The following is a 15,504-nucleotide window of genomic DNA, read 5'->3' as shown; positions in this document are numbered from 1 at the left end:
TGACGTTTAAATCTTGGGTAACTTTGTTTTATTTTATGCTGGCAACTCTGTACAGTAGACGTTCGGTCGGTGCAAACGGTTTAACTGCAATGCTTTTTAACTGCAAGTCCGGTAAGTGCAACAATTTTGCAGTTATCGCACCGCCATCCGTCAAAATGGTGCGCCATGTTAGCCCAAATGAACAGTCGGATGAAATTCACGTTCATTTTACGTCAGTTGATGGTTTGTTGACACTGTCAGGCGTTGCAGTTATCGGATATTCGTTCGCTAAGTAAAACGTAAACATGTTGCAGTTATCGAACGTCTACTGTACAACTTTTAGTACAGTAGACGTTCGATAACTGCAACATGTTTACGTTCCACTTAGCGAACAAAATTCGATAACTGCAACGTCAGGCAGGCGTCAACAACCCATCAATTGACGTTAAATGAACGCAAAATTCATTCGACCGTTCATTTTGGCTAACTTGGCGCACCGTTTTGACGGATAGCGGTGCGATAACTGCAAATTTGTTGCACTTACCGGACTTGCAGTTAAAAAGCATTGCAGTTAAACCGTTTGCACCGACCGAACGTCTACTGTAGCTCATTAAATTAGTCACGTAAAACAATGTAAAATTACATGACTTTTACATGAAAAATCGTAAAAATATTGTATTTTTTCGTGATTTTTTAAAGAAAATTGTTGAATAACTTTGAAATACAGTAGACGTTCGGTCGGTGCAAGTGGTTTAACTGCAATGCTTTTTAATTGCAAGTCCGGTAAGTGCAAGAAATTTGCAGTTATCGCACCACTATCCGTCAATCCGTGCGCCAAGTTAGCCCAAATGAACAGTTGAATGAATTTTACGTTCATTTAACGTCAATTGACGGGTTGTTGATGCCTGTCTGACGTTGCAGTTATCGAATTTTGTTCGCTAAGTGAAACGTAAACATGTTGCAGTTATCGAACGTCTACTATAGTTCCATCAGAAATTCTTCATCTTTTCCTTGGCGTAACGTCTCAACTGATGAAGAGCTTGCTTATCAGCTTATGAGCACTCCAACAGTATTCGCTGACTATCTTTTACCGATTCATTATTTTTGCATTCATATACAGTAGACGTTCGATAACTGCAACATGTTTACGTTTCACTTAGCGAACAAAAATCCGATAACTGCAACGCCTGACAGCGTCAACAGACCATCAACTGACGTAAAATGAACGTGATTTTCATCCGACTGTTCATTTGGGCTAACATGGCGCACCATTCTGACATTTGTCGGTGCGATAACTGCAAATTTGTGGCAGTTACCGGACTTGCAGTTAAAAAGCATTGCAGTTAAACTGTTTGCACCGACCGAACGTCTACTGTAGTAAGTCAAGAACATTTCCGTTTGGAAAAGTTTTTGGAACAATTGGGAATCGAGCCCGTTACCCTCAGCATAGTCTTGCTGAATAGACGCGGATTTACAGCTTACTTCCGCTATATGGACAACTTCAATTTACAGCAGAGCTACCCAAGCTCGGTTTTCGTGGCGCCCCAACGTGTCGCAAGCTCGTTTTTTCATATTGTTTTAGCAAACCTGCAAAAGGCTAGTGCGCCGCGAAAACAGAGTTTTGGAAGCGTGGATTTAGAGGATCATTTATGTAAATAGATACTTGGATAACTGTGGAAAATCTAGAGCTAATACTGCAAAATGCAAGAACCTCGCGGAACCTGTGCAACTATTAGTCAAACCAATCGTTCTAACATCCCCTTTCAAGTTGAAATGAAAGTCCAGAAATGTATAGAGAACACAAGGCACGGATATTTCGAAGAATTCTCTTCATAAAGTGGACAAACTTGCTCTTCGACCTTCAGTGTTCTTAAATATTTATATTCTACGTTATGTACCTTATAAATATATCTCGTCCTCAAAATAATCGTAATCCTCCTCGATGATATCGTTCCCATTGCCGTACTCCAGCGTTTCATGTTTGGCCCTCACGTGTTTCGTCAGTTCGCCCTTCGTCTTGTAGTTGGCGCCACACATCGTACACTCGAACGGCCTCTTGGTCGAGTGCGTGGCCACATGTGCCGCCAGATAGCGTGGCCGAGCGAACGATTTCCCACAGAGGTTGCACACATACCTTTGCTCGCCCTCGTGGATGGCCATGTGCTCCTTGAAGCTGTATAACCGTCGGAACGGTTTGTCGCAGACATCACACTGGTAGGGCTTTTCTCCGGTGTGAATTGTTTCGTGCTGTTTGAGCTGATTGGCGAAGGCAAACTTCTTGTCGCACATGTCGCACTCAAACGTCGACTGGTGCTTGCTACGTTTGTGCACGTACATCGCACCGTATTTGGTGGCCCTATAGTCGCATCCCTCGTACGGACACTTTGGATCCTTCAGCCTAGCCGGCTTTGGCGGTGGTTTCACCCCAGCTAATTTTGCACATTTGCTCGTTTGACGGTGTTCTTTCATCAGATCTCTCGCGTAGCAGACAAAATCACACGACGAACATTTCCACTTACCTTTCAGGTGGACCTGTTGGTGCCCTCGAAGCTCATGCACGTTGGCGAATGTTTTGTTGCACTCTCTACACGACAGGTCTCGGGTGTGAATCACTACGTGTCGTTTCAAGCGGTTCTTGGTGCCAAATGCCTGGAAAGATTTTTATTTATTCTTTTTTTATTCAGAGTTTTACTCTATCGTTAACTATTTATGGCTTTAGATGCGTCTTTATGTTGACAAGATAAAGGCAGCAATTGTATTTTTCATCAGGAAAATGTCTAAAGTATGTGTACAATTTATTTATATTAGAAAAATTGACGGATTTGGTAGTTTTTCAACTTATTAAATACTATGAAAAGTATCCTCTACAGAAATCATATCGTTAGGGTTTACTGCTTTGGCCAACTTACCTTATCGCACTGTGGACACTTGAAGGAACCCTGCATAACGTGTTCGTGACTGCGCAAATGGTTGAGAAAAGTTTTCTGCACGCTGAACGTCCGATCGCAAACTTTGCAGTGGTACAATCCATCAGCATTGACCTCACTTTTGATGATCCGTTTTGGCGCTTCCTTTAAGTCTTTTTTAATTAAACTCACACCCTTTTTTCGCCTTTTTCTAGTGGGTGGCTCCTCTTGGATTGGTTCACGATCATTACTGTTCAGATCATCGCCATCTTTGTCCAGCGGTTCCTCCTCATCGAACCAGATGGGATCCTGCGATTCGTCGGTTTCACCACAGCTCACGATGGCCAACTCTTCCGATTCGCTCGGTTCATCTATTTGCTCCGACAGTTTTTCCTCTTCCTCAATCCATTCTTCGTCTTCTTCGACCTTAGTTATGATCAAGGACGGAGCATCCAATGTCGCTGAATCCGCCTCCTTATCGTCCTCTTGGATTTCCTTTTTAATGGATTTGACACTGTCTTGCGATTCTTCGTCCTGGCTACAATCTACCAGGCCGACTTTCTCGTCTTTCGCCGGAGATTCTTCATTCTCGCTGGATTCCTCCACAATCATCTCGAAATCTTCTGTCGATTGGACATCCTCCTCGATCACTTCACCTACCTCTTCGATTATATCATCCAGCTGTTCTCCACTGAATTCGCTCTCTCCCTTATCTGTTGATTCTTTCTGAATTACCGGTTGCTCGCTTTCTCCTTTTGGCTTATCTTCCTCGACTGCTACCACCGTCTGCGACGCCGAAGTCAACTTCCTAAGCACCTCGTCCGAGTAGGGCACTTTGATGGCGTCCTCGGTCTGTTGAAACCCATCCAGCTGATCGATCAGAGCCCCCTTCCAGCAGAAACTACGCAGCACTTCCTCCTGTTTGCGGAACTCCTGGGCGATGCTGTACGCCAGGTCCAGCTTCGTCAGGCAGTGCTCGCAAATGACCCGCGGCAGCTGTTCGAGCGCATTCAGCATCGTTCCGGATACTTTCCAGAGCATCTCCGGAATCATAGTGCCGTTCAGTTCACTCGTTAGAGGGATTAACGACGGCTTTCGCAGGAGACAAATCCGGCAGAAATCGTTCAGTGTCCGTGGAGGAGCTGGAATTGAGGAGCGAACACAAACAGTTAACAATATGCAGCTTAAGCTGAGTATTAATCAAATACCTGTGATTTTCTCTGGCTCAACTGAACACGATGAAGGTTGCGCATCACTATTCATTTTGCATGGAGATTTTAAATTAAAATTCAATGGATTTATGATAAAAACCGATAAAAACTGTTCAAAAAATTTTAATCACAAATTAATTTTGTTTATAAACACGATAGATTATTTAATCTGAGCTGTCATTTTGCGCTTGGGCACAAATTACACATCATTCGAGAGTTACCTAGATTTGTGTACACGATCACCGAAAAATATTTTAACCCAGTGAAGAAGTTTAAAAAACTCTAGCGTAACATGTGATAAGGGCCTAAGTCCAAAATGTAAACAAACGAGATTTTCCGTTATTCCTATACACTGCAAAAACTGCAAACATTTATTTTATGTGAAAATACACATCGATCCAATTGGTCTTTCCACACATAAATTTTATTACCTAAAATATAACTAAGATATTTGTTGTTTATTGTCTAGATTAGTTTCACACATACTTGGTATGTGTTAACACCCATAGCAAAAAAATATGTGAGTTCACACATAATACCAATGCTTAGCGTCTGTGTCAGCCGCCGAAGATGCGCAAAGTGAAAAAATGGCGACTCAGTGTAAACATGTGCTGCAGGAGTTGTTCAGATATTTTACTTAAATCATCGCAGCTACCTTCCTTGGAGTACGGAAAAATCATAACCAGTTGCTTTACATCGATAAACACTTAGAAACTCGGGTGAAGAGCGCAGTTTTGATCATTATTCGGAGCTGCAAAGTTGATCAATTAGTAACTCACTGGTCGAAAATTATCAACCAACCTTCCAGCGCAATACAGTGTTTGGCTCTTTCTACATGAGCTTTCGACTTGTTAATTTGTTAATAAATCATATCAACTGCATCCATAAATGTTTCATCATTGATAAAACTTTTTTTTTCAAAAAAAAAAACATTAAGCGCATATATTGATTTTATTTGTCATTCGGTATTGTTTTTATGTGTAATCACACATCAAAACGATAAATACCAAAAATAATTGGTTATGTGTGATTACACATAAACATCATTTGTCCAGACAAATTGCAAAAATATATGTGTACAAAACATAAAATAAATATTTGCAGTTTTTGCAGTGATCAAGTTTCACGTAATCTATCGATACACTTCCTCACCCACGCCAAAAACCCATTTTAACATGACTTTTTTGATGATTTTTCAAAAGGCCTAAGTAAATTCATAGTTCCTTTTGGGCCTAAGTCGAAGTAAATGGGCCCAAGTTGGACTAGATCTCAATTGACCTTAGGCCTTTTGGTACGTTAATTGAATTTGTCATGGTTTTGATTTGAATCTGATTCTTTCTTGCATAATCACGTAAAATATAAGAAAACTTATGCAAACTAACTTTTTTTTATTCAAAATTAGCTCAATTCAAAAGGGCCTAAGTCGATTCGTAGTTGCTCATAGGGCCAATGTACTAGGGCCTAAGTCATTTGCTTATTGTTAAAGGGCCAAAGTATTAGGGCCCAAGTTAATGAAAATTTTCAAAAGGGCCAATGTCCATTGCTGTTCGAAAATTTAATTTTTATACTAATTTCAATGTAGTATGCTATTTTTGGCGCTAGACAGCATGTAGGGAGCAGTCATGCGCATCATTTGCTGCATAAGTGAAACTAATACAGTGTTTGATTTCTAAATACGGTTTATGAACATACATGGAAACCTTCTCAAGCAGATTTCTCAATGTTTACATTTTGGACTTAGGCCCTTATCACATGTTACGCTAGAATTGGAACATATTCCCTTTACACAGAAGAAAACACGTATGCATACACTGCAAAAACTGCAAATATTTATTTTATGTTTTGTACACATATATTTTTGCAATTTGTCTGGACAAATGATGTTTATGTGTAATCACACATAACCAATTATTTTTGGTATTTATCGTTTTGATGTGTGATTACACATAAAAACAATACCGAATGACAAATAAAATCAATATATGCGCTTAATGTTTTTTTTTTGAAAAAAAAAGTTTTATCAATGATGAAACATTTATGGATGCAGTTGATATGATTTATTAACAAATTAACAAGTCGAAAGCTCATGTAGAAAGAGCCAAACACTGTATTGCGCTGGAAGGTTGGTTGATAATTTTCGACCAGTGAGTTACTAATTGATCAACTTTGCAGCTCCGAATAATGATCAAAACTGCGCTCTTCACCCGAGTTTCTAAGTGTTTATCGATGTAAAGCAACTGGTTATGATTTTTCCGTACTCCAAGGAAGGTAGCTGCGATGATTTAAGTAAAATATCTGAACAACTCCTGCAGCACATGTTTACACTGAGTCGCCATTTTTTCACTTTGCGCATCTTCGGCGGCTGACACAGACGCTAAGCATTGGTATTATGTGTGAACTCACATATTTTTTTGCTATGGGTGTTAACACATACCAAGTATGTGTGAAACTAATCTAGACAATAAACAACAAATATCTTAGTTATATTTTAGGTAATAAAATTTATGTGTGGAAAGACCAATTGGATCGATGTGTATTTTCACATAAAATAAATGTTTGCAGTTTTTGCAGTGTAGTGTGGGGCACTTTAAAATCGCCTCTACAGTAGACGTTCGATAACTGCAACATGTTTACGTTTCACTTAGCGAACGAAAATCCGATAACTGCAACGCCTGACAGTGTCAACAAGCCATCAATTGACGTTAAATGAACGCAAAATTCATTCGACCGTTCATTTGGGCTAACTTGGCGCACCGTTTTGACGGATAGCGGTGCGATAACTGCAAATTTGTTGCACTTACCGGACTTGCAGTTAAAAAGCATTGCAGTTAAACCATTTGCACCGACCGAACGTCTACTGTATATAGTTTTGCGCTTGGTTTTGAGTAAACTCATCTGAGCGTGTAGTTTGTGCCCAAGAAAAATAAACTGCCCCCACCAACGCGCGTCTTCAACCAACGACGACGGCGTCAATGAACGTAACTGTCATCGGTGCCAGGTTAGCCCGCACAGTCCGGCAACCATCAACAACAGAGATTACTTAACTCGTGATTTTGCGGTGCTGATTTTTTGCAAATAATGTAAGTTTTATCTATTAATTAAATGTAAAATAGTTATTTATTGATACAATTGGATGAGCTAGTTGATATATTGATGTGCAAAACAAGTTGTAACAGCGTCCAAAGCAACCATAAAAAATACGACATCTGAGCACACCCGTCGGAATCACAACAGTACACAGTGGTCCTGTAAATGGATTTTTATGCAAACATGATCCTTTACACTTTTCATAGTTCATTACGAACTTATTTAATTTAGCATTCGTTTGCATCGTTTATTTTATAGTGAAAAAAGTTTTCACATTTATAATTATATTTTCACAAGAATTTCCATCAAATGTATACTTCCGATATTTCTGAAGACAGTTCCATTAAAAATCTATTACATGCATGATTTTTTTTATTGGTACCTTCGTAGATTCCTTCAGCAATATCACCAAGGATTCTTTCAGATTTCCTCCACGAAACTTTTAGGAAATTTTTCCAACAATTTCATCAGGTATTTCCTTCCTTGAAGAATTTCGAGAATTGCTTCACTCAAGCAGTTACCTAGCAGTTATTTATGTAGCGGTTACTTCAAGGACTTCTACAAAAAATATTCTAAGAATTAGATTCGGAAGTTGTTCCAGGGATTGCTTCAGAAATTCTTCAAGTCATTGATTCAGGAATATGTACTTACAACTATGCCTTTATAAATTCATCCAAGCATTTCTTTAGCAATTTCTTCTAAAATTTCTCCAGGAATCCTTTAGGAATTCCTTTAAGGATTTTTTTAGGATTTTCTTCAATCAGTCCTTTAGGATTGCTTCATAAAGTCCTTTGAGGATAATGTCATGAAGTCCTTCAAGGAATCCTTCAGACGAAACATAACGAAGTTTTCCAAGAAAAGATTTATACGAAGAAGAATCTTACTGGGAGTTCATGGAAAAAATCTCTCTGAGATCATGATAGAACCATACCTGAATGAATATTTGGGAGAGTTTTTAATGGAATTTTGAAGGAATTCCTTAATGAGGAATTCCTGAAAGAGTTCTTGAAAAATATTTTAGATGCATTCTAAGATGTGTGGTAGAAAAAATCATTGGGTTTATTTTGGAGGAACAAATTCTAGCTCTTTTTGAGCTTACAACAAAATATATCTACAATGTCTAGCTTAGATAATTTGCGTCTCGCTAACTGGAACGGATGATCCGTTCATATAGCAAGAAGCTTGAATTTTTTGTCTCTTTAGTCCGTCATAATATAGACATCGGTATAGTAACGGAGACTTGATTACAACCAAAAGTTCCTTTTTTCCATCCACACTTCTCCTGCGTTCGTTTTGATCGCACTTCCAGCGATGCTGAAAGAGGGGGAGGAGTCCTGATTGCGATTCGGAAAGGCATTAAGTTTGCGGAGCTAAACATCTCTACTAAAATCATCGAAAGCGTAGGCATCACGATTAAAACGACCAACGATAACGTTCACATCATTGCCGCCTACTTCCCTGGAGCGAAAAGGAGAGCAGTCTGGACACAGTTTCGTCGCGACATTTCAACTTAGACAAGAATGGCTGAACCGTTCTTTGTAGTGGGTGATCTGAACGCTCGACATCGGCACTGGAACTGGTTGAAAACATACAAAGCTTGAACGTGGAACACTAATGGTACAGGAGGCAACAAGCCGCAACTTTTATGTTTATTTCCTGGACGCCTTCACTTTCCATCCCACGGGTCGCGGTCGTCCCTCCACACTGGATCATGATCTTTCCAAAAACTTAACCGGCTTGCATTAAACGAACTTTCTTCGGATCACTCACCGGTAATCTTCAGTGTAAGCCTTTCTGCCCCTGCCATACAGACATCTCCGAAGTTTCGTTGCTGCGCGGGTGCAGAATGGTCTCGTTTCCAACGGGAAATCAACTCAAAGCTGAACCTACTTTATCCAGTCATCTCAACCTTTGACAACGGGCATGATATTGACACTGCAATTAAGTTTCTGTCGAAAATCGTCATAGACGCAGAATCAGTTTCGGTCCCTGAAGTACAACAACGACAACGTACCCGCAGACTGATCGCTCTACGAAATAAACGGCGGCGACAATGGCACAGAAGAAGAGACCTTATCTACCGGAGCATAGTGCTGTCACTGAACCGAAGAATCCGAGAAGAATGTGGTCAGGTCAACTGTAGGAAATTCCAGGAAACGCTCCGCACTCTGAACAACGATCAAGACACACTTTGGAGAATCTCAAATGCACTGAGGAAATCAACCGAATACAGCCCACCCTTGCGCCATGGTGATAACATCATCGCTTTCATCCTCAGAGAAAGCTCAGTTACTTGGCACGAGTTTTTCTGAAGCCCATACCAACCAAATGGCCGATGATCCGGGAACCGTGGTTGCTGTAAACACCTCCATCGCACACATCGATCAAATTTATCTGACGAAGCCGAACAAGGGCTCCACGAATGCGACCAATTACAGGCCAATTAGCCTACTCTCTGCCTTCAGTAAGCTTCTCGAGCGCATAGTCTTGAAACGTGTCGAGCAACACCTAGAAAACACGCGGATTATCCCCGATGTCCAATTTGGCTTCAGAAGCGGGCATTCCACCAACCACCAGCTTTCCCGTCTTGTGAGGGAGGTTCGAAACAATTTTGCAATGAAGAAGTCGTCAACTACCACCAAAAACGGACTACCAGCAAAAATGGAAACTCAAAACAAACGCTAGTAAATCTCAAGCAATTTTCTTCACTTGAAGGCGAAGCCCGCAAAATCTTCCGCAACGAAAAATCTGCATCTGGGGTCAACAAATTCCATGGGCGGACGACGTGGGTTATCTGGGTCTTACCCTGGACCGAAGGCTAACCTTAACCCACGTCAAGAAAAATCTGGACAAAGTGCGACAGGCTCACCAGAATGCTATACTGCCGTGAATCGCATATCAGTCCCATCTCTGTTGGATTTCCTATGCAAATGGGACCGATATGCGATTCACGGCAGTATACCCGCTAATCAACAGGCGCTCTCACCTGGATAAGAAGTTGAAACTACTCCTCTACAAATTGGTGTTCATGCCGTCGATGACGTACGGTTTTCCTGCCTGGTTCGATTGCGCCGCTACCCATCGGAAGAAACTCCAGGTGAAACAAAACCGGTTACTGAAGATGATGCTCAACTTGGACCCGTTTCACCACACCGAAGATGTCCACAGATTAACGACGGTGGAACTCATCGACGAATGGATCGAACGTGTACTCCCCATGTTCTGGTTGGGATGTGCAACTTCAGCAAACCCGTTGCTTGAACAACTGATGGCGCGCAGACTGTGATATTGGCATAAGAATATTTTTACCTTTGCTCTAACTATCCCAACTCTATTTCCAATTTCGGAAGGGTTTTTCAATAGTTTTTCCTTTCCAATGTTTAGTTCATCCCATGTTACCAGCATTTTTTTGAATATAGAATAACTAAGCTGCTGCAAGGAAGTCCAAATCTCAGTTAAGGAAATTATATCACATTTATAATTCTAAAATAAAATGAAAATGAAATGAAATGAAATTAATGATATTCCTGAAGGATTACCACAATAATTTTTGAAGAAAACACTCAAAGAATCCAAAGGAAAAATTCCTATAGAACTTCTTGGAGGAATTTGTGTACGAATCTTTGAAAAAAAAATCTTGCAGGAGTAACTGTAGAAATACATGAAGAAATCCTTGCATAAAATAATTCCCAAAAGATTTATTGTACAACATTATTGGTAAAAATCCTGATTGATGAAATCATTTTAAGAAATTCCAAAAGTACTTGAATAAATTCAGAATGAATCTTTAGATAAATCGCAAGAGGATTAATTAGATGAACTTCCAAAAAATTCTATGGAAATATTTATGAAGGAATTTCTAGAGGAATCCTTGAAGGATTCCTCTAAAATTTCGAATTAAACCCGGGTAGAATTGCTAAAGTAATCTCTGGAAAAATCCAAAAAAATATCCTTTGTAGAATCCTTGGAAAAATATTAAATAATGATATTCTAAAAGAATCTTTAGGTACCTAATTCTTAAGAGATCTTTTGGAAGAATGACTTAAGAAAACCTTCAAAAAATTCCCAAAGGAATTCTTGAAGTGTTTCCTGAATGATTCTCGATAAATATCCTCAATGAGTCTCAGCCTTGCATTAATCACTTAAAATATGCTTCTAGGCATTCTTAAAGAAGAAAGAAACAAAATCGTCTTAGTGAGAATTCCTGAAGGAATCCTTGGAGAAACTTCTGAAGAAATTAATTGGCTTTTTTACGATTGGGTACCTAAGGTACAGAAGAATGAAGCGCTTTTAGTTTTGTTTCTTTTTTTTTGTATTTTTTGTTTTCAAATAGAATGATTTAGTGATCGTAAGATTACTAAGGGAACGTTTACTCTACCAGGAATTATCAGAAAAATTTTTAAACGATTTTTTTCTACGAATTTCTGGAGGAATCAGTAATAAATCCTGAATAAATTCTTGACTGAGATACTTGTGGTACCTTGTGGTATGCACATAATAAATTATTGTGTTACTTCATTACGTTTACCGTGTATGTTTACATTGAGTATCTGTCATATGTGGAGATGTTGTTATTGTTGTCTGGAGTGTGAATCATTGTATGTAATATTGAAGTATCGGTAATAAAGTGTATACAAATAATGAATACAGTTGTTGAATAATCATTACAGAGAAAGATTCTCACATTGGCGACGAGAACGGTGAACAGTGCATGTGAAATTAGTTTAATTTCGGTTCGGGAAGTGTTGTCTTTGGAAAAAGAAAGAGATGAGTGGTGTGTGTGGTGCATGCAGAGTGGTGATGACCTTCAGGTGATGACTTGTGATTGAATTTCAACATTGGAATCAAAAAGGTAAATATTGTGTATTGAGGGATGTGCACAAAAGTGCACGCGGCCTACCGCTTCCGAAAGGTACGGCCGCGGTTTTCACTCCCTTTTTACTTCATCCTTATGGGGACTCCCCATAAGGATGAAGTACTCCCCATTGGGGAGTAACATTGCGGCGTTTCCTACGGTGAGGCTGTTCCTTTCGAAAACGATAGACCGCGTGAACTTTTTTTTTGCAAAGCCCCTTTTTGAAACATTTCAACGACCGCGCGGTGCTTACGTTTCAAGAAATCTGACAATACTAACTATTGAATCAAACAATGTATTTGTACCTTCGACTAATGACAATAATCAACCTGTGAGAGATTTTGATGGTGATCAGTATTGTTTAGTTCAAATCGATGACAATCACTATTGTCAGATAAAAAAAAAGAACTGTGAAGAAAATCCAAGTTTTGTTGATTGTGATATTGATACTCGTTGAATAGGGTTGTTGTCCTAAATCTAGACTTAAATGTTGAATGATGAATGAAGCATTAATTTGTTAACCGGATGGCCGAGGAAGGCGTAGAGGTGAAACAATATTTTGAAATCAAATTTTGCCGTTGTTGTTAAAAGCCAGTGAAGGCGATGAAAGCCAATGAAGGCGATAAAAGCTAATGAAGGCGACATTCTCGAAATAGCCGTAAAAGGCGGAAAGGATTACAGATAGAAAAGCCGTTGAAGGCGGAAAGACTTTTCAAAAGCAGGAAAGAGCCGACTAAGGCGAAAAACTGTCGATGGCGGAAAGTTCCGTCGGAGAGTGAAAAGCTGTTGAAGGCGGAAAAAGCCGTTGAAGGTGGAAATGCCGTTGAAGGCGGTAAGACCTGCAAGGCAGATATAGTCGATTCTTTGTAGAGCCGTATAAGGCGAATTGTGTTATCAAAAATTAAAGTACTAAAAACGCAACAGTGTCGTAAATTTCGTAAGAAACAGATTGCCAGCCAACGCAGATTTAAGGGCTGTTTGCAGATCAGAAGGAATTTCTCGGCCTATCTTGATGCACGGGAAATTCCTTGGCTGAATCGCTAAAGAAACCGTTTTTTCTTCGATCGCAGTACGCAGTTGCGAAGAAATGACAGTTCAAATGGCAGTCACCGTAGAAAGTTTCTGCCAGGAATCGTTCTAGAAGTTTCTTGAGCGATTTCTCTTGAACTCCAATCTGGGCTTTATAGATAAATTTAACCATTACAAATGAAATTTCACACCAATTAAGTTGCAGCTGAGAAGGCGAAACACAAAACTAAACTTTAGGCTGAGCGTGACTAGAAAACCAGGAACGAATAGTATTTGAATATGTTCCAAATGCGAATATAACTGAGCAGATACTGAGATTGTTGTGGACCCACCTCAGGTGATATATATTGAAGTTATCATTGCTCAGTAAAGTATAATAAGTCTACGAGACGTAAAATGGTTGGCTCTTGCAACCAAATTAACATGAAGACATGATTTAACTAATGCCTTGTCCTCTCTTACAAGACTAAAATTGTAACTTCAAGAAAATTAACATCAATGTGTGAGAATAATTAAACTGTCTTGGTAGTTTGCAAGATAGGAAGTCAAAATGACAGTTAAAGCATTCGTTGAAGCTAGACGACATATTCAGAGCAGTTGCTAACCACTAACCTGTTAAGTATCATGCTAGTCAAATGGTTAGTTGAATTGGATATTTAAAAAAAAAATCGAACAATAAAAAATGAACTTTTCGGCTTAACTAGAAGTCTCTCAGGAATTCGAATAAAAAGCGATTTATAACCTATTGAATGCCACTTAATGTTAATGCGATTCAAGTACAGTGAGTTCTTGAGTAATCACTTCTGAAGTCCTTGAATATAAAATGTATCGGGTGTGGTCAGGAGGGGCATTTTGACTTATGATTGCCTAACACTGGATATAGTGCCATTTTTGCTAATGAGTGGGCCATCTTGCCAAGAACTGTGGAACAAGTTAGAGAACAAGGTACAGCAGTACGCTCAACAACAAATTCTGCACAATAATTTCCTTACAGGAAGAAACAAATTTTGATCAGTTAAAGAAGTATTGAAACTATTAATGAGGAGAATAACGTACAGTATATCAAAAGCACAAGATATTGGAATAATAAAAGATAATCATTTCTGTAACTACAGGAATATATATATCTAATGAAAGCTGGATTATGAGGTTTGTTTTTCAGTCGAGCTTATTTTAGATTTCATACACTGAAAAAAACTGCAAATATTGTATGCATGTGTCGCACATAGATTTTTGCAATATTTTGGAGGTACAGTAGACGTTCGTTAACTGCAACATGTTTACGTTTCACTTAGCGAACGAAAATCCGATAACTGCAACGCCTGACAGCGTCAACAGACCATCAATTGACGTAAAATGAACGTGAACTTCATCCGACTGTTCATTTGGGCTAACATGGCGCACCATTCTGACATTTGTCGGTGCGATAACTGCAAATTTGTTGCAGTTACCGGACTTGCAGTTAAAAAGCATTGCAGTTAAACCGTTTGCACCGACCGAACGTCTACTGTACACCATTAAAATAAGTCCTACAGTTCAGAACCCAAAAGAGCGACATCAAAGGAACAAATTTTTGGTTTTTTAATGTTAAAATTGGTTTGATTGAGCACGAATCACCAGTTAATGCGGGGAAATATGCATCGTAGAATGTAAACCTATTGAACGACCAAACCGTAAAAATAAACTCATTCAGTTTGAAAGGTAAATGGTAAATCATGAGAATTCCGAAATTATCGGAAACATAATTCCTAAAAACGTGAGCACCTATATAGGTGAACCGTCGAAAATTGCTCCAATAAGATGATCGATTTATTTTGTTATCTGGAGAAAATTGCTTTGTATATATAATAATTGATTACTACGATTACGTTTTCTGTTGGAAGCCGAAGTGACTGGCGGTGCGAAAATTGATATTTAACCTACTTATAAACATAGCAACTCGATTTAGATTAGTGCTAATTTCAGCTCTTAAGTAGCTTAATGATGCGCAATACCAGCAACCGGTTCAAATTTACGTCACAACTGCAACTTTGCATGTGCTTAAATGCGTGACTTCGATTTGGTACTGCGACGATGATGTATGTATTAAGAATTTGAGATAATTATAGGATTACAACATGAAAAACAAAACAAAGAATGCATATTAATATTCTACTATACTTTCAGCTAGTGCGGGTGCGAGTTTTGTGAACAATATGTACAGTAGACGTTCGGTCGGTGCAAACGGTTTAACTGCAATGCTTTTTAACTGCAAGTCCGGTAACTGCAACAAATTTGCAGTTATCGCACCGACAAATGTCAGAATGGTGCGCCATGTTAGCCCAAATGAACAGTCGGATGAAGTTCACGTTCATTTTACGTCAATTGATGGTCTGTTGACGCTGTCAGGCGTTGCAGTTATCGGATTTTCGTTCGCTAAGTGAAACGTAAACATGTT

General features: G+C 39.2%; 2 protein-coding genes across 15 annotated transcripts in view; both read right to left on the bottom strand.

The window, feature by feature from the left end:
* Window positions 1-15,504, bottom strand: part of LOC109421509 (uncharacterized) — a 486,639-nt gene that overhangs the window by 272,203 nt on the left and 198,932 nt on the right. The window lies entirely within an intron of this gene.
* On the bottom strand, window positions 1,840-4,241 carry LOC134287578 (zinc finger protein 184-like). The gene is made up of 3 exons (XM_062849641.1): window positions 4,094-4,241; window positions 2,889-4,027; window positions 1,840-2,628 (listed from the first exon to the last, which is right to left on the bottom strand). Exons 1-3 carry the CDS (start codon window positions 4,146-4,148, stop codon window positions 1,879-1,881), a joined length of 1,944 nt encoding a protein of 647 aa, XP_062705625.1. The 5' UTR covers window positions 4,149-4,241; the 3' UTR covers window positions 1,840-1,878.

Source organism: Aedes albopictus, chromosome 2, assembly GCF_035046485.1.
Source record: "Aedes albopictus strain Foshan chromosome 2, AalbF5, whole genome shotgun sequence".
Classification (NCBI taxonomy): Eukaryota; Metazoa; Arthropoda; class Insecta; order Diptera; family Culicidae; genus Aedes; species Aedes albopictus.
Note: the sequence above shows the minus strand (reverse complement) of the source record. Positions and strands in the feature narration are given on the sequence as shown.